At 42.7% G+C, this 27,986-nt stretch overlaps 2 protein-coding genes across 2 annotated transcripts in view; one reads left to right on the top strand and one right to left on the bottom strand.

Moving 5' to 3' along the window:
* The window catches only part of LOC126980936 (uncharacterized), a 39,675-nt gene extending 17,448 nt beyond the window's left edge, over positions 1 to 22,227 (top strand). Inside the window, exons 4-6 of the mRNA XM_050831394.1 lie at positions 15,293 to 15,419; positions 18,662 to 18,770; positions 20,954 to 22,227. Of these exons, the coding sequence (XP_050687351.1) occupies positions 15,293 to 15,419; positions 18,662 to 18,770; positions 20,954 to 21,001 (284 nt within the window). The 3' untranslated portion in view covers positions 21,002 to 22,227. The remainder of the gene's footprint in view (positions 1 to 15,292; positions 15,420 to 18,661; positions 18,771 to 20,953) is intronic.
* On the bottom strand, positions 328 to 3,962 carry LOC126981109 (zinc finger protein OZF-like). The gene is made up of 2 exons (XM_050831814.1): positions 3,203 to 3,962; positions 328 to 2,283 (listed from the first exon to the last, which is right to left on the bottom strand). Exon 2 carries the CDS (start codon positions 1,966 to 1,968, stop codon positions 808 to 810), a length of 1,161 nt encoding a protein of 386 aa, XP_050687771.1. The 5' UTR covers positions 1,969 to 2,283; positions 3,203 to 3,962; the 3' UTR covers positions 328 to 807.
* Positions 22,228 to 27,986: the final 5,759 nt, after the last annotated feature.

Below are 27,986 nucleotides of genomic sequence, written 5' to 3'. Positions count from 1 at the left end.
AAGTTTAATTGCGAGACTAAATATGCTTTGTGAACGGCGAATAAATATTTACAGAAGTCGATACACAATAATACTTACAATTCTGATGGACCGGTGTTCTTATGTATGTGAGTGACTTTGTTATAATACTGGTGATGATAAGGTAAAGGTATTTATGATGTAGTGACCCATATAAATATATATATATATATATATATATATATATATATATATATATATATATATATATATATATATATATATATATATATATATATATATATATATATGTATAATGGACAGCTACAGATAGTAGAAAGATATAAAAAAATGAAAATGGAAGGAAAACAAGAAAGAAAATGGAGAAATAGAAAAAATGAACTTAAAAGAAAATATAGAAAAATCATAAAGAAAAAGAAGAAAATGAAGTGAAAAATAAAACACTGAAATGAAAAAAATGAAAAATGCAGTGATAAAAAACATGAAAATGAAGGAAAAATAAAAAAACAAGGAAGGAAAAAGAAAAGAAATAGAAGGAAAACATTAAAAAGTATGAAATTAAGGAAAATGGAGGTAAAAGAAAAACAAGAAAAGGAAAAAAATAACAAGTGTTCCTCAAGTTGAAGAATTTATTACAAAGACAAAATAACTGTTTGTGTGTGTGTATGTACGTACGTCTGTATGTCTGTATGTTTGTTTACACACCTCCTTCTAACACATTACATAATCATTGTCACTCAAATAATAATAATAATAATAATAATGATAATAATAGGTGGTGGACACACACGTACATGCATAACACACACAGCAGCACAACACAGCACCTCAGGGGAAGTGGATCTTCATGTGCCGGGCAATTTCCGACTTGGTCTTGAAATGCTTCCCACAAACATCACACTTGAACTCTCTCAGGCCAGAGTGTCTGAAGATGTGCTTGTTCAGCATAGACATAGAAATGAACCTCTTGTCACACTCATGGCATTCATGAGGTTTTACACCAGTGTGTGTAAGGGTGTGTCTGGTGAGGGCACTCTTCCTACTGAACTTTTTGCCACACTCACGGCATTCATGACGTCTTTCACCAGTGTGTGCAGTGTGTGTAAGGGTGTGTGAGTTGAGGTAACTCTTCTGGCTGAACTTTTTGCCACACTCATGACATTCATGAGGTCTTTCACCAGTGTGTGCAGTGTGGATGTGTCTGTCGAGATGACTCTTTGTATTGAACTTTTTGCCACACTCATGGCATTCATGAGGTTTTTCACCAGTGTGCGTAATGGTGTGTGTGTTAAGGACACTCTTTTGGCTGAACTTTTTGCCACACTCATGGCATTCATGAGGCCTTTCACCAGTGTGTGCAGCGTGTGTAAGGGTGTGTCTATTGAAGTTACTCTTCTGGCTGAACTTTCTGCCACACTCATGGCATTCATGAGGTCTTTCACCAGTGTGTGTAAGGGTGTGTTTGTTGAGGTGACACTTCTGGTTGAACTTTTTGCCACACTCAAGGCATTCATGAGGTCTTTCACCAGTGTGTGTAAGGGTGTGTATGTTGAGGTCACTCTTCCTACTGAACTTTTTGCCACACTCACAGCATTCATGAGGTCTTTCACCAGTGTGTGTAAGGGTGTGTGTGTTGAGGTGACTCTTCCTACTGAACTTTTTGCCACACTCATGGCATTCATGAGGGTGTGTAAGGGTGTGTGTGTTGAGGTCACTCTTCCTACTGAACTTTTTGCCACACTCACGGCATTCATGAGGTCTTCCTCCAGTGTGTGTAAGGGTGTGTTTGTTGAGGTTACTCTTTGTATTGAATTTTTTGCCACACTCATGGCATTCATGAGGGTGTGTAAGGGTGTGTCTGTTGAGGTTACTCTTCTTTCTGAACTTTTTGCCACACTCACGGCATTCATGAGGTTCTCCAGAGTGTGTGGGTGTACTTGGTGAAGTCACCCTTCCTAGGGAGTCTTTTCCCACACTCTTAGCACTCATGGTGTCCAGTGTGTGCAAGGCTGTGTCTAGTGGACCTGTTCTCAGTCTCGAGTCTTCTTGCACTCAAACTTTCCCTTTCCATTATGACTGGAGATGCCAGCAGCAAGGTGGTGGTGGTGGTGGTGGTGGCTCTCCTGATCACCCCTGATCCTCACACCAGAGACAGTCTGCTCCTGCTGGTCCTGGTCACTCAGGCTGCTGCCCAGCCTTGCAGCCTCCACTTGAACAGAGTCCAGTGGCAGCGAGGACACAGGGAGCGCTGAGCACAGCACCACCTCAGACCCTCACTTCTGCACAGCACCAGTGCCGGCAGGGCTGTAGGGACACAAAGATCACCTCCTCATAGAAACATGATTCAAAATAAAAAGCAGCTGCAAATTCCTAAAATGTACCACAAAGCATATCAGTTACTGCTGTCAACCTCAGTATTGTGAAAACTACACCAAATAAACTGAGGGAAAATAGACCCAGAGTAATGAATTCACTCCTTATATATAATGCTACTGCCTGAGAGAGAGTAAGAGTGTGTAATATGATTTTTTTTCCTTATTCTCTCTCTCTCTCTCTCTCTCTCTCTCTCTCTCTCTCTCTCTCTCTCTCTCTCTCTCTCTCTCTCTCTCTCTCTCTCTCTCTCTCTCTCTCTCTCTCTCTCTCTCTCTCTCTCTCTCTCTCTCTCTCTCTCTCTTGGAGGCACCATGCAGCAGGCAGCTGAAGAGCCCATTGTAAAGACCTTCAGGAAAAGGGAAACTGCAAACCAAGAAGGGGCAGAACCACACCAGAGAACAGACAGCATTAAAAAGGACATCAAGGAGAGAATACAATTGAGATCTATACTTTTCTAATCTAAACCCATTACTGCGTGTTCTATCCTGCTGGCTAATTCTCAGTATGCTTTACTTGTATCGCCTTTGTTGTAACCTTTGACCCATTTAAATACTTATATCGGGGAATATTTACGGAACCCTGCATTTTGGTCCCTGCATTCAGGGACCGAAAAGAAATCCATGATGTAAGTATTAACTTTGCCTGAGGTGGCAAGGATTTCGTAAATATTATCCCTTATATTAGATGTCCCGCATTCTTCGTCTTGTATCGTCCTATATCGTATCTTGTCTTGTATCGTCTTATATCACCTTTGTTGTAACGTCTGGCCCATTTAAATACTTCTATATCAGATCTCCCGTACTCTTCGTCTTGGAATGAAATGAACATGAGCCAAACAACTCGTACTCACCCCCTGAACACGTGCGGTTGTAGTAGTAGTAGTAGTCGGTCGGGAGTTTTGCCTTTGTAACGGCACTCCCTGATGTGTCTACTGTCTGGGTCTATTATTTTCCTTTTTCTTTCGTTCTTTTTTCTCTTATTGTCCAAAACTTGTGTACTGTTGTTTTCGTTTGTTCGGTGTGTTCATTTTCAAATAAAAAATTTCCAATGGTGTCGTCCTCTTCTTCCTCGTAAGGCTGTTGCAGCCTCACGCACTTTATTCTTTCCTCTGCATAGGCCGGGCACCAGAGCAGAAAGTGTCGCAGGTCTTCGTTTTCAGCTTCACACATGTCACACTTGGTTTCCTCTTGCCGGTGTCTGTTTCTGTCTTTTAGTTGCATGTTGTTTGTCCTGCATCTGAATAACACTTCTGAGGCTTGGTTGTTGGTGTATACCTCCTCTTGTCCTCCCAACTCCTGTCTCCATTTTCTATATATCTTAAGGCTTGCTTTCTCATTCATTTGCCTCTTCCACTCTCTTGTATCCACCTCTCTCATTCTCTGCTTTATACTCTCCTTTGTCTCATTCCTCACACTCACACTCAGTCCCTCTGTTGCTCTCAGTTCATTCAACAAATCTTTCACCCACCTACTTTGTCTCTTCTCTATCATCTCCTCTCCCACCCTTCTCACCAAATCGTTTCCTTCCACAAGAACATACCTTAAGTACTTCCACTGTCCCTCCCTTGTCCTGTTTTTAACACTGGAGCTTCCTATCTCCCCCCTGAGTGCTGCTTCCTGTGCATACATTGGTGCCCTCAAGATCTTCCTGTACACCCCATTCTCTATCCTCTGCAACTTTTTTATGTCTGTCTTTGTGATGTTTATTATATTTACCCCATACAGGATGGATGGCAGCGCAACATTTTTCCAATAAGTCTTTCCTATTAACATTCTTGAACAGCTCTTTTCAGTTACATTGTATGTCATATTTGCTAGCCTTCTCGCTTTCCTGAACATTTCTTCCTTTTGCATTTGAAAACAGTTCCTCTTGTCATTGACTATTATTCCTAAATATTTAATGTGTTTGTTTACGTCCTGTCTTGGTCTTGGTCTTGTTCTGTTGACTGCTGTGCCGCCCCTTAACGGCTGCTCTTCCTCATGGTCTCTCGCTCCTCACACACACTGCTTGTCATTGGCGTTATATCATTCATCTTTCCCCAGTGTGATACTCTACTGCACTATAATTTCCAGCTTGACTCACTCAGATATTCGAATCTTCTCTGACTACATAACTCGATCACTGCCTCTCCTCCTCCTCCTCTTATCCCTCTCTTCTCTTATTCTCTCTTCTACCTCATCTATCTATATACCCATCATTTCTTCACCTCCTCCTCCTCCTCCTCCTTGTACTCCTCTTCTTCCTCTTTGTTCCTCTCGTACCCCTTTGCGATCCCAAGTGAGGTCGCCAAGTATTTTTTCCTGGGGCCAAGACCTCAAAATATTAAAAGGGGTCTTATAATAACACATATACAACTAAATTAGCGGGGTCGCGGTCATGTCTAGAGGTGCGTGATTGGGGTTACCTGAAAAAAAGATTGGGAACCACAGCTTTAGTGCCTCCTCCTCCTCCTCCTCCTCCTCCTCCTTCAGACTGATTCTCCGGGTAAAGGGATAAGAAGCCTGGGAAGGGATGGTGGTAGAGGAAAGAGGGAAGAGGTGGTAAAAGGGGAATATGGAAAGAGATGGAAGAAGGGAATGAAGGAAGCGGTGGAAGGAAGAGAATAAGGGATTGAAGGAAGAGGTGGAAGCAGAGAAAGACTTTGATGTACTGAGAGAATACAAGTTTATTACGTGGTACATACACAGTGACAACGATAATAGCCTTGTTAGGGGCGCCGTGGGAGTGGTTACCGACATCACACAAACTGGACTGTCAGATGTGCTGGTAAAATCAACACCGGATGCCTCTAATAAGATTCCTCTCTTCTTTTTTTCCTCCTTCCCTTCTCCCTTTCCTCTTTTTCTTTCCCTTCCTTCCTTCCCCTTCCTCCTTTCTTCCTTTCCCTCCCTCCTTCCCCTCCTTCTCTCTCCTCTTACCAGCTCACCTCGTCTTGAAAAACGCGCCAAGGAGGACGAGTCAGCCACAGTGGTGTTGACGAAGACCAATATGACGTTTATAAAATTAGGCGTCATGTTGTATACTCGTATGTACCTCGTCATCCCTTCACTGCCAGACTCCCGTGGTTCAGTGTACGGGCTTGGCTGGGCTTGTAGAGGCTTCCTTGGGGTCACTTCACCTTCCTTGTCTTTCTCCCTGTTCTCTTCCGTTTTCCTTCACTCCTGTTCATTCCCTTCTTCCTCTGCTCATTCTCCTTCCTCTTGTTTTCTCTCCCTTCTTCATTCGCTCTATTCCTTCCTCCTACTTTGTTTCCTCCTTTCTTCCTTTCCTCCCTTCGTCCTCCTTCCTCTTCTATCACATTTTCGCTCCCTTCCTTCGCCCTGTTCTCTTCTTTTTTACTTAGCTCCCTTCCTCCTAGTCTACTTCCTTCCTTCATTCTTCGCTTCCTTCCTTCTTCTCACGGTTATCTTCATTCTTCCTTCGCGTCCTCCCTCCCTCGCTCCCTCCTTCCCTCCTTACGTACTCTCTCACCCCTTCTAATTACTTCTTCCATCATGTAACCTGCTCCTCCCTTACCTCCATCTCTCCTCCCTTTCCCTTCCTCCTCCCCTTCCCTTCCTCCCCCCAAACCCCTTCCCTCAATCCTTCCTCCACTTTTTTTTCTCTCCCTCTATCTAACACACACACACACACACACACACACACACACACACATTATTACCCTTCTCACCTTTTTTTTCGCCTCCAGACTTTCGCAAAACTCCATAAGGAAAAGAATTAGCGATCGTAAATAACAACACGAATAAAAGAAAAGAACAAAAGGAATAATCGACGAAAACAAAAGGAAACTCTATAGTATTTCGAAATCATACAACAACAACAACAGCAACAACAACAACATCATCATCATCATCATCAACAACAACAAAAACAACAACAACAACAGCTTAATGAAACCCATGAAGCCGTTTCGAACCACGTTTCCGAACCAACCTAAGATAGAGAGAGAGAGAGAGAAGTCCCAGTTCTCTGCGCTCAGGCATTTTGGGCAGGTCGTGGTGGTGATGGTGGTGGTAGTGGGCGTTCCGTAGGCGTGAGGTACGAAAGTAAGTGTGTGTTGTGTCCGTTCTTACCTGTAGTGAACGTGAGAGCAACAAGGTAGAGAGAGGTGAGGGTGGTGATGGTGGTAGTGAAGAGGATAGAGAGAAAAGGCTGGTGGACATGATGGTGGTTATGGTGGTAGTAGTAGTGGTGGTGGTGGTGATGGTAGTGATGGTGGTAGTAGTGGTGGTGATGGTGGTGATGATGGTGGTAATGGTGGTGATGGTGGTGATATAAGACAGAGGATTGTTTTAATTGTCAACGTGTGTGTGTGTGTGTGTGTGTGTGTGTGTGTGTGTGTGTGTGTGTGTGTGTACAAGGGTTAGACCACACCGCTATAACTACCGAGTCATCGTCATCCATCTCCTCCTCCTCCTCTCATTCTTTCTCCAAACATAACCTCCTTTCCTCAACCTCCTTTGTTTTCTCATTTCCTCCTCCTAAATCTCCTCCTCCTCCTCCTCTCCCTCCTATTTATCTTTCTCCCGTTGCTTCTCCTCCTCCTCCTCCTCCTCTTCCTCCTCCATTGTTCTTCCTTTCCTCCCTTCTTCACTTTATTTTTCTCTCCTTTGTTTTCTCATTTCCTCCTGCTAAATCTCCCTCTCCTATTCATTCATTTCTTCTCTCGTTTCTCCTCCTCTTTTCTTCCTCCATTGCTCTTCCTTCCCTCTCTCCTATCTTCCCCCTTTCGTATACTCTTTCACCCTCTATCCCCTGTCCTCTTCCTATCCTTCCTCCCTCTTATGCCATATGAAGAAAGACTCGATTGATTCAACTTATTAACGCTGAGAAGACTGTGGAAAGATATGATTTAAGTCTTCCATCGCACTAATATCTTGTCAAAATTCACTTCTGGGTTGTTTTATTTGTATAAGTATTTAATGTGTCCTTACATGGATAGTTCTTTAAGTTCTTTGTCAACTTCACCGTTTCGTTTCAATTTTTCTCTACTAAGGCAAATATTTCTTAGTTTTTGAAGATTTCTAAAGCACCTGACAAGATGAATAGCGTTATCTGAGCTTCATATAATCCATTAAGCAAAAATAATGGTATACTGATTTAAATGGAGGGATGGAATACTCCCTGACGGTTATCTCCTTCTTGCACAAGTCGTCCGTCATTAGCATCAAATTCCTGTTAAGTGGGCGATGCGAAAATGATCAGTTCGTTTAATAGTCTAATTGATCGTTACTTCGTTGCTTCTGGAATGAATTTAAGGTTCCCGTGCGCATGTTACCTACAACCAGCGCTTTAATCTGTTCAGCCATGCGAACTTAAGAACATATTGCCCGGTATTTGCAGACGCTTTTATGTCACAACTCAACAAAAAAATTCCCAAGGCCACCAATGAGATTAGTCGGATTCTAAATGTTTTTTTTTGTTTGTTTGTTTATTCATGATGCAGAAGCCTTGTTAAACTATCACTAGGGTCATAAAACTATACCTCCGATGGAAATTTTAACACAACCTCTACCAAAGCCTTGTCGAACTGTCACTAGACCTATAAAACTGTCCATGAAGATACCACTACAACCTCTTCCAATGCCTTGTCAAGCTGTAGCTATTACTAGGCTCGTAAAACTACCTATGGCAATACTAACACAATCTTTACCCAAGCCTTGTCAAACTATCACTAGACTCATAAAACTGCCCATGAAGATACCACGACAACCTCTTCCAATGCCTTGTCAAGCTGTAGCTATCACTAGGCTCGTAAAACTACCTATGGCAATACTAACACAACCTCTACCAAAGCCTTGTCAAACTGTCACTAGACTCATAAAACTACCCATGAAGATACCACGACAACCTCTTCCAGCGCCTTGTCAAACTATAGCTCTTACCAGGCTCGTAAAACTATCTCTAGGCTCATAAAACTACCCATGGAAGTACTAACATTACTTATACCAAGGCCTTACCAAATGTGGGTATGCAAGCTCCGAAATGTTTGAGAATCTGGACCAATTAAATCACTAAAGCAGCCATCCTCATAGGCACTCTCGTTATAGGCCATTAGACTTTGTTACCAGCTCCTCCAGGCTCCCTTATCTTCCTCCAACGCACCCTCCTCCTCCTCCTCTTCATCATCATCATCATCATCATCATTGTTCTCCTTCTTCCCCTCCTCCATGTTTCTGCGACCTTGCTCTGGGCACGGACATTCCCCCCCTCCCCTCCCCCTCGTGTGTGTGTGTGTGTGTGTGTGTGTGTGTGTGTGTGTGTGTGTGTGTGTGTGTGTGTGTTGGTGACGTCAGTAGAACACCTGGAGGAACAGACTCCACCCATCCTTCTCCATCCTCCAACCACCCTTTAATTCTCTCCCCCCCCCTTTCTTCCCTCCCCCTCCCTCTTCCCTCCCCCTCTCTCTTCTCCCTTCCTCCCTCCCTCCCTCCTCTATCCTTGTCCTACTCCTTTCTACCTCCATGTTCTTCCCTCTATCCCTTCCTCCCCTTTTCTCTCCCCCCCTCTCTCTTCCCTCCCCCTCTCTCTTCTCTCTCCCTCCCTCCCTCCTCCCTCTATCCTTTTCCTACTCCTTTCTACCTCAATGTTCCTTTCTCTCCCTTCCTTCCCTTTTCTATCCCCTCCTTTACCTTTCTTCTTTTTTCTCTTCTCCCTTTTACTTTTCCCTCTCTTCTCTCCTCCCATTCTCCTCCCTCCCTTTCTCTCTTCTCCCTTTCTCTCTTCTCCCTTTCTCTCTTCTTTCCTTTACTCTTCTCAACTCTTCTCCCTGCTCCCTTTCTTCTCTCCTCCCTTACTCTTAACTTCTTTTCTCCCTTCTCTTCTACCTTTCTCCTCTCCCTTTTATCCTTGTTATACTCCTTCCTCCTCTTCCCCCCCCTCCTCTTTCCTCCCCTCCTCCACTATTCCTCTCTTCTTCCCCCTCCTCCTCCTCCTCCTCCTCCTCCTCTTTCCCTTTTCTTCCTTCTTCCCTTCTTTCCCTCTTTTTCTCCCCCCTCCCCCCCCCCTCCTTTCTCTCCCCCTCTACTGCCCTCTTCTGTGCCCTCCTCCTTCTTTCTTCTTCTTCCTCCTCCTCCTCCTCCTCCTCCTCCTCCTCCTCCTCCTCCTCCTCCTCCTCCTCCTCTTCCTCCTTCGACTGCCCACCTGTCAGGAATAGGTAAACACACACCCTCACATCCTCCCCCAACGTCTCTCTCTCTCTCTCTCTCTCTCTCTCTCTCTCTCTCTCTCTCTCTCTCTCTCTCTCTCTCTCTCTCTCTCTCTCTCTCTCTCTCTCTCTCTCTCTCTCTCTCTCTCTCTCTCTCTCTCTCTCTCTCTCTCTCTCTCTAATTTATTCATCAGTTCGCTCACTCATCTTCAGTCTCGCTCGTTCGTCTCTCACACGCCATTCACTTATTCATTTCATTCATGCCTTGCCAACAGCCTCCAATCCTCCTCCTCCTCCTCCTCCTTCTTCTCTCCTTATTCAAGCATCTCCATCGCCAGCAGCTTCCACATTCCTCCCTTCCTTCCTGCCTTAACCGAAAACATCTGCATTCTCTGTAAAGGCGAAGGGTGCGGGGAGACTTGATGGAAGCTTATAAATGGATGAACGATTTTAATAAGGGTGAAGCTGATAAGGTTTTGGTGTAAGAGAGGTAGGTAGGGCACGTAGCAACGGGTTAAAGGGCCTATTACACTGGACATATTTTTCGTGGATCTTCGGTCAAACCACGATTTCCGCTAGCGTGTTTATCATTTTTCTTGTTATTGCTGCTGATGATGATGGTGATGGTGAGTAATACCGTCGTCCTTCGGTGAAATCTATCGTAGCTTTGGAAGATCGTGGACACGTCAGAAAACCACGGAAATACGAGAACCACGCCAGCGGAAATCGTGGTTTGACTGAAGATCCACGGAAAATTTGCCCAGTGTAATAGCCCCTTTAGAGTTGGATAAATTCAGATTCAACGAAGACAGGCAGGAATTGGTTTACGAACTTAGTGGCGGATGAGTGGAACAGGCTCGGCAGTCATGTGGTGAGTGGCAATGCTATAGGTAACATTGAAGAAGGGGTTAAATTCCTGGATGATGAGGTAAGGTGGCGTTAGGTTTACAGGTAGGCCCTTGTATAGGCCTACCAGTTTCTTGCAGACTTTTTATGCTCTTATCAACCCTGCCTCCTCCTCCTCCTCCTCCTTTTCCTTCTACATTTACTTTCCATCTCCTCCTACCTCCTTCCCTTCTTCAAAATTTCAGTGCTGTGTATGGATAATTAGTATATATTTTTCGTCCTACTCTTCACAAAATTTAATGAGGAACCTTATGAGAGGCTGCTCTACTACCCTCGCAGGCATGTTCTGACGCATATATATACCTTCCCTAGTCTCCCTTCAGAGTGTATCCTATTTCATTCAGTTTTATTCAGTGTTTCAGTCCGCGTGTATGATAAGGTGGTGTACCCTTCACAAATGAGGAACCTTATTAGGGGCAACTTTCCTATCCTCCCAGGCATGTTCTGAAGCTTATATTATACCTTCCCTAGTCTCCCTTCAGAGTGGATCCTATTTCATTCAGTTTTATTCATTGTTTCAGTCCGCGTGTATGATAAGGTGGTGTACTCTTCCTCCTCCTCGTCTTCTTCCTTCTCCTTTTTCCCTCATCACTTCCACCATAACCGCACTACCACCACCAACCACAATCAACAACCATCACTGCTTCCACAACAAACCACTTCTCTGACCTCCTCTTCCTCTTTCAAGGTGGAGTAAATAGGGGAAGGTTGTTTGCCTGTGAATCTGTTTATATGTTTGCCCTTTAGTTTGCTCTGCTTGGTTTGTGAGTTGGCTGTGTTTTCTCCTCGTTTTTATTCATTTTTATTTTAATTTGTTTTCTTATCTCTTTCTTTTGTTTCTTTTCAAATCCTTTTACTTATCTCCGTCTAGAATCTATGTTACGAGAGAGAGAGAGAGAGAGAGGGCTAATAAATGATGCCCGGCTTTAGTTAGGAGGCATGACAGCTAACTAGACCTATCTCTCCTGTCTCCTCCTCCTCCTCCCCCCCCTCCTCCTCCCACTCCTCCTCCTCCTCCTCCTCCTGCTCTAGCATACCGTCCGTCCCGTAGAAGGCTTGATCTGCCGTAAATCCCACAAGCTTACAGATGCGAGGAGGAGGAGGAGAAGGAGGAGGAGGAGGAGCACTTTCTCTCTACGATTATCATTATTTTGACCACCATACGAGACAGGACCACCCTGATACTACTGCTGCTGCTACTACTACTACTACTACTACTACTACTACTACTACTACTACTACTACTACTACTACTACTACTACTACTACGACTACTACTAACACACACACACACACACACACACACACACACACACACACGCACACACACACACACAAAGGCCTAAATTCATGTATACTTTCTCCTTGTAGTCCCAACGTAGGGAGAGAGAGAGAGAGAGAGAGAGAGAGAGAGAGAAATAAGACTGATATTCTTTCCATCCTTCATTCCAATCGTTCTCTCTCTCTCTCTCTCTCTCTCTCTCTCTCTCTCTCTCTCTCTCTCTCTCTCTCCTACGCCTCTCACATGCTGTATTATACGTGTGTGTGTGTGTGTGTGTGTGTGTGTGTGTGTGTGTGTGTGTGTGTGTGTGTGTCCAGATATAGATCTCCATACTCTATCATACGACCTTTCTTTTTCCCACATCGTTATTTATCCAACAATAGATTTTTTTTCTTCTATTGGCAAGATTTGTTACTGTTGCCACAAAAGCAATAGTAGTAGTAGTGGTAGTAGTAGTAGTGGTGGTGGTGGTAATAGTTGTAGTAGTGGTAGCAGTAGTGGTGGTGATAGTAGTAGTAGTAGTAGTAGTAGTAGTAGTAGTAGTAGTAGTAGTAGGAACCTTAGTTAAATAATTAGACAACTACTTGCTTTCTTTTATTTCGTATTGTCATTTTGTTTCTGTAATTTTCTCGTTCTTTTTTCTTTTTTTATTCTATAGTTTTCTTTTTTTCTTTTTCCCCTTTTTTTCTCGTTTTCCTTTTTTCTATTTTTTTTCTATAGATTTTTTTTTGCGCCACACACAACGTTGACCTCTTGGTGCGCAGGGAGGGAGGGGGGCTGCGGGAGGTCGGTTCGGTCAGCCCACGCATGACCTCGAGTGTGTGTGTGTGTGTGGGGGGGGGGGGTAAAGGCGAGAGAGGGAGAAGGTAGGAGGAGGAGGGGGGGCGGGGCTCAGTGAAAGGAGGTCAGGTCACTTCCTTAGCCGGGGTGCCAAGGATGTGTGTGAGCTATGTTGCAGGTCACGGGCGGGTCAGGATTGCAGGGTCAAGATTATATACTGCAACTCCATTCATTCTCTCTCTCTCTCTCTCTCTCTCTCTCTCTCTCTCTCTCTCTCTCTCTCTCTCTCTCTCTCTCTCTCTCTCTCTCTCTCTCTCTCTCTCTCTCTCTCTCTCTCTCTCTCTCTCTCCTCTTTTTTTCTTCCCTTTCTCTCTCTTTCATCCCTTTTCCTTTATATCTCCCTCTCAACTCTCCTCTTCCATTCTACTTTTCTCCTTTCCTCTATCTTTTCCTTTCAAATTTTCCCTTCATTTTATTTTATCGTCTTGTTCTTCTTCGCTTTTCCTTTCCTTTCCTCTCTCATTTTTTATCTTTCTTGTCTTTTTCTTCTCTTCTGCTTCTTTTCTCTGCTTCTCAACTCTACCATTTCTTATTTGTCTTCTCTTGCTCTTTCCTCTCCTCCTTCCCCTTTCCCTTTTTTCTCGTCTCAACTCTTCTCTCTCGATAATAATCTTTCCTACCCTTTTTTTTCCCTCTCAGCTCTCCCTTTTCTTATTTGTGTTCTCTTTCCTTTCCTCTCCCTCTCAAATCTCTTTTTTCTCGTTTATTTTCTCTAACTGCTCTTTCTCTCCCTCCCTTTCCTCTAACTTTCAATCCTCCTCGCCCTCTACTCTCTCGTCTGTTTCTTCCCCTTCCATTCCGTCACCCAGAATCATGAAACAACATTAATTTCGCTCTCTAAGCAGCATCCAAAAACCTTCCCATCTGTCCGTGTCCTTTTCTTCTTACTCTTTTTCTCCTTCTTTCCGTCTCAAGCCTCCTCTCTCGTGTTCCTTCCGCTTCCACACCGTCACACAGAATCGAGAAACATCATCAATTCACTCTACAATCCTCCCCATCTGTGTCTTTCCTCCGCCTCGTCCGTAGCGGCAGTGGAAGACGGATTATTCAAGAGCTCTCGCGCGTCGCCTATAGATTCTTTTGTGAGGCGGGTCGGTCAGTCAGCAAGGCCGCAAAAACACCTCCTCCGTGCCATAAAAGCGAGTGAATGGGGAGCGAATGTAGAGATTAATGCGACGCGACAGACCAGCCACCCGACCAGCCGTCCAACTACCATATGAGTCTTCCGTATGTAGTGTATCGTGTGACCTCTCCTCTCCCTCTCTCTCTCTCTCTCTCTCCCTGCCTACCCTCACCCTTGCCGTCCCTCCTTTCCTTCTCACCTTCTTCTCTCCCTCCTTTCCTCCCTTTCCTCCTTCTGTCCTCTCAAGTAGTATAAAGGAATGTGTATTTGTCTTATGTTAATGTACTTTATATTTTTCTATCGATAATCTAACTAACAAACCCCTTTCTCTCCCTCCCCTTCCTTTCTTCCCTTCTCTCCTTCCTTCCTCCCTTACCTATTCTCCCTTCCTCTCCCTGCTCTCTCACCTCCCTTTCCCCGTGTTATATTTTGGTTAGATTAATTTCTTTTGCATTTTTCATCTTTCAATATTGCAAGTTTGAATTTAACATGAATAGCATCAATGGTAGTAGTAGTAGTGGTAGTAGTAGTAGTTGAAGTAGTAGTTGTAGTAGTAGTAGTTGAAATATTAGAAGTAGTAGTAGTAGGAGGAGGAGGAGAAGGAGGAGATAAAGAAAGAGAAAGGGATCAGTTTTTGTATATTTCTCCCTCAATTAGAATATGAAAAGAACTATTGAGATTGTGTGTGTGTGTGTGTGTGTGTGTGTGTGTGTGTGTGTGTATGTGTGTGTGACCGGCCCCGCCCCTCAGAGTGATGGTCCTGTCGCTGGCCACTAATTAGCGACGCTCTCTGCCCTTCACACACACATAGTAGGCGGTGGCGGAGGAGCAGGAGAAGGATAGCAATTTCTTTATTCTCCTCACACTTGGAACATGGAATGGCTGTTAGCGCTTTACTATCGAAACCTTTTACAGAGTTTTCTTTTACGACGCTCAGTAAACCAATTATAAGCATAGGACTTGAATACTAACTAACTTTCTAACTAGTATTTTAATATTCAGCATAGCATACATGAAGCTTATCAAAGTTACCATACCCTGATGCGCAACAGATTAATGATTTTATACGTATATAGGTTGAACGTAACTGCAAAAGTGAAGACTGCATAATCGTTATATATCAGTCATGGTCAAGTTAGGCTAGCTTCAGTGTAGATAGACTTTCTAATTTAACATTCAGCTCAACATATTTTAAGCTTATCAAAGTTACCTTACCCTATGTATTGAGGTGAATATAGATGCAGGGGTGGCAAGTGCATGAATGTTATATATCATTCATTACGTCAGGTTAGGTTAGATTGTTTGATTTGAGTTTTTAAGTTTAACGATTGCTTAGTTTTTAAATCATTCAGTCGTAGGAGTGAAATCGCTAACGAGACATTTATTTTTAAAGCCACTTGATTGTTTGCGATAGTTCAGTGTCGATTAATCAGTCGTAGGTATCAAATTACTAACGAGACCTTTATTTCCAGAACCTATCCGCCACAATTGCTTACGATTGCTTACTTCTTAAATCATTCAGTCGTAGGAGTGAAATCGCTAACGAGACATTTATTTTTGAAGCCAGTTGCTTGTTTGCGATAGTTCAGTGTAGATTAATCAGTCGTAGGTATCAAATTACTAACGCGACCTTTATTTCCAGAACCTATCCGCCGCAAGCCCAAGACAGAGCCGCCCGTGAAGGCCTCGTCGCCGCTCCCCGCCAAGCCGCCCAAGCAGACGTGCCTCGCGCCGCTCATGGCCTTGCCCGAGAAGACTGGCAGCAACAGGTGACGCGCGCACGCCGGCCCGCTAATGAGATCTAACCAACAACCAGTCATTCAACCAAGCAGTCATCTCTCTCCTCTCCTCCCCTTTACCTCCTCTCAATTATCCCATTCCTTTCCTCCTGCCTTTTTCCTCTCCCTCTCAACTCTCCTTCTCTCTTGTTTGTTATTTTGTTTTGTCCTTTCTTCTCCCCTTCCCTCTTAACTCTCCTTTCTCTCATTCTTTTGTTTTCTCTTCTGGCCCTTTTTTTCTCTTCCATTCTTAATATACCTTTCTCTCATCTCTCCTCTCCTCTCTCATCATCTTTCCCTTTCTTCTCCCACTTCCCTCTTCCTCTCCTTAAATCTCCTTTCTCTCGTTCTTTTGTTTTCTCGTCTGGCCCTTTTTTTCTCTTTCATTGTTTATAAACTTTTCTCTCACCTCTCCTCTCCTCTCTCATTTATCATCTTTCCCATTTTTCTCCCACTTCCCTCTTCCTCTCCCTCTTAAATCTCCTTTCATTCTTTTGTTTTCTCGTCTGGCCCTTTTTTTCTCTTCCATTGTTTATAAACCTTTCTCTCACCTCTCCTCTCCTCTCTCATTTATCATCTTTCCCTTTCTTCTCCCACTTCCCTCTTCCTCTCCCTCAAATCTCCTTTCTCTCGTTCATTTGTTTTCTCGTCTGGACCTTTTTTTTCTCTTCCATTCTTAATAAATCTTTCATCTCTCCTCTCCTCTCTCATCATCTTTCCCTTTCCTCTCCTACACTTTTTTATGCTTAAAGGAGCCCTAATTTTCGTTTTTTGGTGGTCCTGAGCTATTGATTTTGGGTCCGAGGCACCAGTTCAGCCAAGAGGTATTACAAGACACTTTCGCTTCACATATCAACTATTTCTAAAGGTCAAAGAGGGGGTCAGTCAGGTTCTAATGAGTGTTTCTTCAGGTTCATGGTACAGAAGAAGACTCACAGTGCCACCAGGGTCATAAAACTACCCTTGGAAATCCCCACAACTCCTACGAAAGCCTTGTCAAATATGTGTTTATAGGTGTGTGTGTGTGTGTGTGTGTGTAGGTAGCCATGGACATACAAAGCCGGATGCGTGTCACTGAGGGCGGCAGCGACGGGTGAGGGGTGCAGGAAGGGCGGCGGCCACCACACTTATCATGCCATGAGTCACAGATCTCGGTTCACTCGAGTCATGCTTCAATTTGGAGAGTCGTATTACAAGACATTTCGCCGCCCAAGAACACATATTTGACAAGGCTTTCGTAGGAGTTGTAGGCATTTCCGGGAGTAGTTTTATGACCCTGTTGCTAGTTTGACCCTCCCTCTGTACTGTGAACCTGAAGAAACACTCATTAGAACCCGACTGACCCCCTCTTTGACCTTTAGAAATAGTTGATGTGTGAAAGTGTCTTGTAATATCGCCCTGATGAATATTATAAAGAACACCTGTCATATGATGCAAGGTGTATTTTTAGTTTGATTTTCTAGAAGTATATTTTCTTTATCCAATACTGATCAAACCATGAGTCAGAGGCTGCTGTTCACTCGGGACTGCAACGTTGCTAGATTGTCGTACTCGGCCTCGTATTTACCAACTTCCGACCCCAAAACTCTTCTGGGCCCCAATGACGAGATTCATTTATATTTATCGTTAAAATAGTTAATTCTTGATGTTTCTTGGCAAACGTTAGGCGTCAGAAACCGGTAAATACCTCTGAAAACGGTGCTCAGGAGTCGTGGAATGTGCTTAAAAAGACAGGGTTAAACTTTCTGCTTTAGTTTCACTTAAATTTGATGAGTATTAGAAAGAACACCTCACATATGATGCATTGTGTATTTCTGGATATTAAGCTATCTTATTTTAGACTCAGATAAACACTCATGACGTGATCTGTATTTTGATAACACCCACACTGACAGCCGAAAGATGTATGTTTGCCAGAAACTTTATGTTGACTCTGCCAACACAGAAACTCTGGTAAATTATATTATTCTTCTCTTGGCTGACAGTGTGGGTGTTATTCATATATTGCTATTTATTTATCTGTATATAAAATGTTGTGTTGTTGAGCACTAGAGCATGGATCAACTGGCTTCTTTAGCACACACACTATACAAAATTATAAAACTCATCATTTGTAACCTCATCAAAGTTACTGTAGCTCAGGAACACCACTGATTTTAAGCTTATGACTTTATTACTAACTTGCTCTTTTTGCCAGTGTTTTAAGATTAAGCATATCATAGTCTATTGAGCTCACGAAATGGTTACACTAGCTTTAGATACATATTTCAGACTTAGTTTAAATACTTCCCCATCTTTGGTTTAAATCTTCTGTTGTGTTGCTGGGGCTGAATGTTCCCTTCATCTAATACTACATGCTAGTCTTAGCTTGACCACTTAAGATACACCTTTTAGTACTTTTCATTTAGGTATTTCTGATTTATGAACTAACATTGATATACCACAGTAATACATTATATCACAGAATTTTTTATTTATTTTTTTTCCTATTTTTCTGCAAACATAACTCAGTTTTCAAAAGTTTTCAAAAGCAAAGGAAGGGAAAAAACACAAAGTTAGGATAAAAGATGATGGAAAGATTTTAGATGAATGTATTTTTTATTTCGTCATTTCAGTAGAACATTATACAATTTGTTAACACTGGAGTATTTACATCAGAAACAAACTAGTCTTGCACTGTCAACCCTTTCAAATCATATCAGTGAGCATTAGTTATGATGTACCACAAATGAGTGACTGAAGTGATTGTCAACTTTTGATAGGTGTTCCCTCTAGTATTTACATCAGAAACAAATGTCTTGCACTGTCAACCCTTTCAAATCATATCAGTAAGCATTAGTTATGATGTACCACAAATGAGTGACTGAAGTGATTGTCAACTTTTGATAGGTGTTCCCTCTAGCAATCCCTTCCCCCAGAAAATAGGTTATTCCTCATATTCATGCTGACTGTAGTTTTAAGTCTAGGTTGTATAAAACACACTTTGGCCCAGTTCGACAGTCCAACACAGGGTCATTAATCCAAACTGTCTTCTCCACATTGGTCCGTTATTTCTACTCAATACCAGATGCTACTGAACTTTCCTGTATAGTTTCGTAAAATTTCCTCCTTTTTATAGCAACGTCAAACACTATACAAGGAATTTTCGTCGTATTTTGTGTTTGGTTGGGGAGCTTACAAACTTACTGTACTGGACTGTAAAACTGGCCCTTTAAAACAATCCTCTCCCCCAGATACGTGACCACCCTGACGTGGGTCCCCAAGCAGACGTCCTCCGCCTACTCCACCACTGTCATCGTGTCCAACCGGGACCCAGCCTTCTCCGAGGTCATATGCATCAAGGTGAATCTGGTGACCTTTTAGGAAATCATATAGTGCAGGAATTAACGTATAGGAAATAGTGTAGTACTGAAAGCAACTTGTAAGGAATAGTATGGTACAGAAAGTAGCTTATAGGAAATAGTATGGTACAGAAAGCAACTTGTAGGAAATAGTATGGTACAGAAAGCAACTTGTAGGAAATAGTGTGGTACAGAAAGCAACTTGTAAGGAATAGTATGGTACAGAAAGTAGCTTATAGGAAATAGTATGGTACAGAAAGCAACTTGTAGGAATAGTGTGGTACAGAAAGCAGCTTATAGGAAATACAGAAGGTAACTTAGTACAGGAACCAACATAGTGGATTACAGGCAGCAACTTATAGGAAATTGTATGGCAAGGGACAGAGTAGTAACAATCAATGGTTTGGCAAATCAATCATCTTTAATATCACTGAATTTACCATATAACTGTTTTCCTTCAGCTGTTTTCACTTACCCTCTCCTGTCTGACTGCTATCCAAAGTCTTTATATTGCATCTTTCACGTTAGATGCAATAAAAGAGGCTTGGGAAAGCAGTAAAATGTAAGAGAACATGTGAAAGTACAGCAAAGGAAAACTAAAACTGGGTATATAGGGACATATTGAGTGGTATTAATGAAACTGTGACCAAACTATGTAGAGGTTAAACTAAGTAATGTCATGCATGTGGAAGATAGATAACCCATTCAGGATATATAGAAAGAGTATTTTGAGCAGCGAAGGAATGAAAAAGCTTTAGAGAAACAATTGTGTAGCATATAATACTTAGGAATGGAAGCAGGTAGGTGTTTTCTACAGGGACAGGGTGAGAACGAAGGCAGGAGAGCTGACATGGTAAGATAGTGAAGTAGGTATTTGTGTCATGCAAACTAACTTAAAATGAAAATGCTAGAGTTTATCCCGGTAGCAGCGGGGATCATGTTTCTTATTGGTCCCTCTAAGCAAGAAAAATGAGAATAAAATCATCACTCATACAAACTATTTCATAATATATATCAAAGCATTTGTGATCAGTTTATGTATCATCTATTTTGGGGGGTTTATATCATGGCACAAATTTGGCCCATCACTGCTACCAGGTTAAGTTATGATTGCCTCTTTAGAAGGAAGGGAAACTTTAAACTCTAGGAAGGGAAATTTTAGTGTGTAGCAGTTAGCACAGATTTAAAAGTTTACCGAGTGTACTCGGGAAAGTGTAAGATTGTTGTGACAGAGGTTAGTCAGAGTATCAGAAGGGATGATAAATATAGTGCAAGGAAGGTTTACAAAAGGGTGGGAAGTGGAAGGCTTTAACCTGGTAGCTGCAGAGATCATGTTTCTTCTTAACCCGGTGTGGAGAGAGTGAGAGAGTGAGTGAGTCTCCCCCATTCAAATAGTCCCATTCATTTCACCTGGATCTCTGGCTCCTGGCTGAGTAAGGAAGGCCACTGCTGATTGGCTGTTGGCACTCAGGTTGCTTTATGTCTCCGTCGCCCCACTCACTCTCAAAGGCTCAGAAAGTGTTCATTCCTCTACTTCCTCTTATGGTACATGAAACAGACAGGCAAATTTTCATGACAACATTGGACCAAGCAGTGACTGTACAACTACACTATGATTTTCAGAACTCAATAGGATGAATATTTCAGGTAATTATGGCTACTCAAGTCTGAGAGTAACATTTAATATTTATACCACTAATAAAAAGTGGTATAAACATCAGATATTATCTCTGACTAGTACTCACTGTAATTACTTTGTATTTGGACCATATTATTTAAAATGTCATGCCATAGTTGTACAATCACAGCTTAATCTAATGATGTCTGCAGTGTTGCCTATCACGTGTGACAGATGAGCTAAGTAAAAAAATGTGAATATTTTCTGAACCTTGGCAAGTGTGTCAGGTGACAGAGGCATCAGACACCCAGCCCACCAACAGCACCCTCACTTACTTGGGTAGGGCCCAGCTGAAGTGAATGGAATATAGATGAGGTAAACTTGTGGTCATGGATGAAGGTGCAGAATACTATAAATGTGGAAATAAAAAGCTCAAAGAATTAACTTAACCTGTACATTTTACCTTAACTTATTTTAGTTTACCAAATAAATCTTATGATATGAACTATGTAAGAGTCCCAAAAACCTTTAAATACTTTTCACCTGATCTCTTCATCTTCCCTCAGCAGCGAGGAAGGTGTCCCGACAACCTGGCTGAGGCACGGAAGCACTGAGGGGCCGCTGCTCCTATGAGGACTTCATGTGTCTTCCTCTCCTTCTTGGGTGGAGGGGAACGGTGTACTGAAGAGGTCTCGTCAGGGTCTGAAATAGTCATTATTTCATGAGATCTGACTAGACTTTCCTTTTACCACACTCCTATCTGTGACTGGAGAATACGAATGGCAGCAATAACTTTAACTGGCAAACTCCTTCAATGAAAGTGTCATTCTTGATCTTTAGCAACCCTTTCTTTCCATTCAGGAGTCCTGCCCAAGACATTATGAGTAAGGTCACAAAAATTACTATTCTCTCCTGAAATGACACAAGTAATCTATCAATATTCAGGACTCGGACAATAAAGATCTTTAATAATACATAGTCTGTCCAACCATGATGCACCCCTCCCTAACAGCTATTACATGGCTTGCTTGGCTGTATCACTTACAGCCTTACCAAAAGAGCTGACATAATCTCATAGAATTGAATACAGCCAAGCCAGCCACTCGATGACTGTTAGGAAGGCATGACTGAAGATATATCAAGATTAAACAAAGTATGGTAATATTAAAACGAATAAACTAAATGAATGACTTGTCACTTATAAGAATGTACAGTAAACCCTTGATTATGCAATTATAATGGACTGGAAACTAACTATAAACAATATCTATCAGGAAAATGCTGGTGGTGCAGTGGAATTCAAATATCTTAGAACCTTATCAGGGAAACTGAGATCTGTGGAGACAAGATTTTACTGTACAAAACCACGTTCCTTCTGTGACATTGAAAAGCATGAAGCCACCCTGTACACACTACAAATGATCTGTGACCAATATTAATTAATTATGCCTTGGCAGGACTTGCCCTAACACCAGACAAAATGGTATACAAATTGACTATTATAAATATGTGTGGTGTAGAGACTTAACAGATTAATTATGATATTTACCTCTCAAACTTATCTTTTGTTCATACATAATGTCTGCAATGGCCTTTATGTACATTCCTAATTTTCTTATCTATTGAATTAAGTATGTTCCTGCAGATGTGCTTTTCTGCAGTCCTCCATGTGATAAATTATCCATGTAAAGATGTATTACAGTGTATAACCTACATTATATATAGTGGCTGAATTACTGCTTACTAGGTGCTTAATATTGTTTGTGAAGCTGTGTGGGAAGATTAGCTAGGATGCAAACTTTATCGAATTACCTCAGCAAATAAACTTTTTAACTTGGAAGACAGACTTTCATATTTACCATCCCTCGCCAAGGCCTGTGGTGCTCCTCTTCACTCTCTTCTTCACTCTCCTCTTTCCAAGACTTGTTACAGCATCACCAAGTTCAGGCGCAGCAACTTGATGTTTCCTCCACCGTCAAGTCTGGAAGCAAAGGGCAGTGTCGTAGGTGATTATTGTGACTTATCTATAGACATGAGACTTTTGATTCAATATAAATGATGATTGACTGCACACCATCAATCTCTTAAGCCCCGTCCATACGAGGGGCAGTTGCCCGCCGTGCAAACACTGTTACCAGATATCATACTGCTTCAACTGTTTTGATGGTGGGAGCGAAGAACTGATGACATCAGAGGCGGGAAAACTACGGTCAAATCATCAAGTGCCCTTGCCCGTGGGCGAGGCAATGCCTGCTGGTTTGAGGGTTGGCATAAAGAGAGCATGTTGCCAGACACACAAAGTTAACCTGCGAAACTCCTTTGCGGTCAATTTCAGATTTCCACTATACACTTGACGCTAGAACATGTCTGTCCCGTGTGGCAAAGAATAGGTGTGGTCAAGGGAAGCCACCGTGCAATTAATTGACCTATATAGACAGCACCCTTGCTGTAGCCCGTGTTGTGCTACTCTCAGTCCGGTTGTGCTATCGGCCGCTGCCTGCCCTGGAGTGCCCAGTCTGCTATGTGTGCCTGGTAGTGGCAAAAACCCTCCACCAACTGTTCGACCTGGTAACCCTGCTAAACAAGTGAGGAATATACGATCAACGGGCAGTGCCCGGCGGGCAACTGCCCCTAGTGTGGACACAACTTTGCCCCCCAGTCTTTGCCCAGTGAACGGAGTAGAGACTGGCACACAGCAACATCTGGTAGCACTGTTTGTTGCCAGATCTGTTTCCTTCATTTCTGTGCTTATGACGTCATTCCGCTGCTTAGTATGATATGGTAACAGTGTTTGCATGGCGGGCAACTGCCCCTTGTCTGGACGGGCCTTTACAAATATTACAACAGTATATTTAACCTGTTCATGGGGCAACACTTTGATGTGGTGAACAGGCTAGAGTGCTACAGATATCTAGATGAGCCAGGACAGAGAAGGGAAACCAAACTATAAGGGATTTTTAACCCGGTAGCAGCGGGGATCATGTTTCTTAATGGTCACTCTACGCGAGAAAAATGAGATAAAATCATCACTCACACATACCATTTCAAAATATATATCAAAGCATTTGTGATCAGTTTATGCATCATCTATCTTAGGGGGTTTATATCATGGCACAAATTTGGCCCGTCACTGCTACACGGTAAAGCCACAAATTTGGCCCGTCGCTGCTACCAGGTTAATAGTAGCCTGACAAAAAGTGCTCCCCCCACCCATTAACTTGATGTGGTGAACAGGTTGTGTGTCAGTATATTTAATAAGGTTAAGCTAGACAGGGGAAACCAAACTATAAGGGCCTATTAGTAGTAACCTGGCAAAGTGTGCTTCCCCCCACACCAAAATGCTCTAAGCCAGCAGGGTGGAGCAATTGCTCTCTCCCTCCTAAATATGACCATAACTTTCAATATCCCTAAGTGATTCTAGCCTCTGTTTTGGCCATCTTTAACTAAACTATTCAGAACTATTCAGCACCTGCAGGTTTTTTTATTTCCTCGTTTTTTGTGGCTTTAGGCTGCCTCCTTTCCCATAAAGAAAAGTCAAACTCCTACTATCTGGCATCAAAGAAGGGCCTGGTTATGGAGGAAATCAGGGTAATGGACCAAGCTGTTATTTCTTACTGAACCCTGGCACCTACAAAACATGGACTTTGAAAATGGAAGGTGATTTGTTAGTACTCTTGGAGGAGCAGGGGAATATAAAGTGTGATGTTGTACGACTCAGTGAGGTGAGGAGAGCTGGTGAGTAACAGTAAGTGATTAACCCGGTAGCTGCGGCGATCATATTTCTTAAAGACCCCTCTAAGTGAGTTATTGAGGAAAAAATCATCATTCACACAAACCATTATATTATATGCTGGTTCGTGGTAAAGCCACATATCTGGCCCATCGCTGCTACCGGGTTAAGAGCAGTCATGCACTTTACAGCCCCAGACATGAAGACCTACAAGAACAGGAGTCTGCATACACTTTTGACGATGGAGCAGCATAAAGGGGCACCATTGGCTTAGCAAGACTGGCACATGAAAGAAAGGAAGGAGCTTTTAGATATTAAAATCACTAGAAAACTACCCATATGAATGCTCCAAGACTATTTTAACCGTGTTGCAGTGATGGGCCAAATTTGTGGCTTTACCATGTAGCAGCAACAGGCCAAATTTGTACCATGATATAACCCCCCCAAAATAGATGATGCATAAACTGATCACAAATGCATTGATATATATTATGAAATGGTTTGTATGAGTGATGACTTTTTCTCAATTTTCTCGCTCAGAGGGACCATTAAGAAACATGATCCCCGTTCGTACCGGGTTAAATTATACTACTTCACTGCCCCATTACCGTCACAGCAAACAAAACACAACTAATCTGAATTAAGTGTTAACACCTTCACTCAAAACCAACTGCCATGGAGGTAGCTACATTATTTCCACTTAGTAAAGCACATGAAAAATTATCTATTCCGGAGACCACATCTTCCTCCCAGCACTCTGCCTGGGATTCGAACCTGGGCCCCCAATAAGGAATGCAGACACCTACGGCATTGAGCCAGCGCATGGTTGGGCTTGCATTCGTGGTACAGTGGACTGGAATTCGGGGCAAAACATGACTGTCACCACCTTGCCATTAGTGACAATTAACACGACAAGAGATACAAAACGTGACAAAGTAAGCACAATCACCTCACCGACCTGCCCTAACCTGCTCAAGCCAAAACCAAACTTAGCTAAACCCAATTCAACCAAACTAAAGAGAAACCTAACCAAACCTAATCAAACCTAGAACAAAACTATACCACCTCAAAACCTAATCTAACCAACGCTAATTCCAAACCTACCCTGACCCAACCAAACCAACCAAACTAAAACAAACCTAACCAAATGTAACCAAAGCTAAAACAAACCCGTCAACCACGACCAGCAACACAACCACAAGTCATGCAAGTGTAACATACCAGAACTTCCAGAGCGTGAATCACAAACACAACGTCAAGATTAGGTCTTTTCAGGGGTCTCTGGTCTGCTGGGCGGCCTTGAGGGCTGGGAAGGCGCTGCTGAGGGAGTCACTGGCCACTGGATCTTGTAGTGCTGCTGGGCTGTGGAGATACACGACTCTTAGGGAGGATGTGAGGATGCCCGGCCACATTTAAAGCCCGTGTGTGTACCCCGGAGGCCATTTTTAAAGCCCCAGGGTACGTGTTTGTTTACCCCCGCCATTTTTAAAGTCCCCGCGTGACCGCCGCTGCCGCTGCCTTGAGTGTTGCCAAATGACGGGTCTTGTAGGTAGGGTACGTGGGGCCTCACCACCATCTGTGTCCTCTGCCCCCTTTGAATGATTCATTGACGTTTATTCCACCTTGACGATGCGTAACTGACGTTTCAAGGGAGAACCACACAGGCCACCATTTTTTCCCTCTGATCCGAGCCTTACAAAATTCTCTCTCTCTCTCTCTTTCACACACACACACACATATATAATGAGATAGTCTTTACTTACTCTTCTTTTAGGCACACTGTCGTATATTTTCCAAACTTTGTTCTGCATCAAGTAACACTGCCTTCCAGGCCCTCAAGTGCACGCAAACCTTCCTACAGAAGTCGGGGCAACTCGACAGGATCTAACTCCCGCCCTGGTGACAGGACGGTCAACACAATAAACGACTCCTGATAACAACTACCACTGACGGGGCTCTAGAGGCTGTGGGCCCACGTACAGCCTAACTAGCCCCATAAAATACCCACGAAGAAGTATATAATAAGTTACTATTACTACTACTACTTTGTCCATTCACTTTCACTATATCCACAAGAGAGAGAGAGAGAGAGCAGTGTGTGGAGGGTGGTCATCAACACACACACACACACACACAGTGAGGCAGGAATGAAGGCCTCAAGTATAACAGCTTTCAAAGTTTATAAAATTCACTAGTCCGCGCGCCGGGTGTTGCCCGGCACACGAGGCAGTCCATGAGGAGTCTCAGGAGCCCACACGCAAGAGCCCTCCGAAGGTTAACCCCAGGCCTGGTTCTGCGGGCGGGCGCAGCTTCTGCACCACCCCGGCCACCCCCAAAACAAAAAGAGGGGCTTGGGGGCCCTTCCTCATTATATTAGATAAGTATGAAAAAATAAGTTTTATGTCATTTATTTTCCAGTTTTTTTCTAAAAAGGTTTTATTCTCATACTTGTCTTAAACACAAAGTAAAGGTCAGGTACAAGTTAACTGCCAAGGAAGATATATTGTAAAAAAATATGATGATGCCAAAGATAGCCATCCTCAAAATTTAAGTAGTCATCACTTTCATCAAATACATCAGTCAGCCTCATCCACTTGTTGCATTTCTTCCTTGTCTTCCTCCTCACAATCACAAGAATCAATCAACAACACAGGTAGGAGGGGATTGCAAGACCACACAGGTTCCAATACATCAGTCTCAGTCCTCATCCATCCTCGGCCATCATCATTGGGTTTTGGCATTTAAAATATTTTCAGCAGCTTGCTTGTACAAGGCAGCGCAGTGGTTCATACAATATATATGGAGGAAGACGAGCCAGGTCCACCTTAGATTTTGATGTGAGTTTTTTGTCCCCCCCACCATCTTGCGAAGCAGCTTTGCACGAACCACATCAACAGAAGACTCACAACTTTGTTTGTACATTAGGCAAATAAATTGGTTTGACATCCAGTCAGCAGGCAATGTGAAACCTGTTTTATTTTGTTTGATTATATTTGTTTGCTATTCTCCAACTTCTTCCGGGCCCCTGCCTTTGCCACCCACCCCTTTAAAGGTACTGGTGCAGTTTTCCCCAGTAAAGACACAACTCAAGAAGAGTAGCGCAGTGGTCTTCACCCATAGACTGTGCCAGTTCAGAGGTTAAAAAGTTTTTGATGTTTGCCAAATCTTGTATCCAAGTATACAGTTAGCTTGATGGTGTGAGCATGGTAGAGAAGAATCATAAAGATGTCAGTGTCAGGGTTTCTGACAACAGCATTTTTTGTCCCAGTTCTACAGTGTAATGAAGGTACAGTTCCACTCTGGTGTCAGTCTCTTGTCAGTCACTCTCCTGTAACACGAAGGGTAAAAAAGACCTTGAAATTTCACCAGTAACATCTTTAGGTACTAAAAATACTAAATGTATGTAAGCCCTGCTTAAAGATATATCAATTTTCATCTTGGATGCTAAACAAAATTTGAGTTTCTCACCTACCGGTTCAAGGAAATAACTCGATAGGCCCTCCCTTCAATGATCAGCACTCCCATCTCTGCTTTGTTCAACCTTGAAGCTGGCTTTTGGTTACTCCACACTCATAACAGCATCTGACAAAGCTTTTTTTTTTTTTTTTTTTTTTTTTTTTTGTCAAGTATTTTCAAAATTAACTGGCTGCTCCTTGAGGATTAAAACCAACGCAATTTAATTTTGCTGATAGCTATGAAACTGCTCCTATGTCTGTTATGAAATGTCATTTAGCATTAATTTTGTTACTTGATACTAGAATGAATCCTTACAAACTGTCCAAAGAAAGATAATATGAACAAAACATTCTTAGGCATATGCCTGCAACTCATAAAACTAGTTACCAACTAATGTATATCAAACATATAAA

The sequence above is a fragment of the Eriocheir sinensis genome, chromosome 46 (assembly GCF_024679095.1).
Source record: "Eriocheir sinensis breed Jianghai 21 chromosome 46, ASM2467909v1, whole genome shotgun sequence".
NCBI lineage: Eukaryota > Metazoa > Arthropoda > Malacostraca > Decapoda > Varunidae > Eriocheir > Eriocheir sinensis.
Note: the sequence above shows the minus strand (reverse complement) of the source record. Positions and strands in the feature narration are given on the sequence as shown.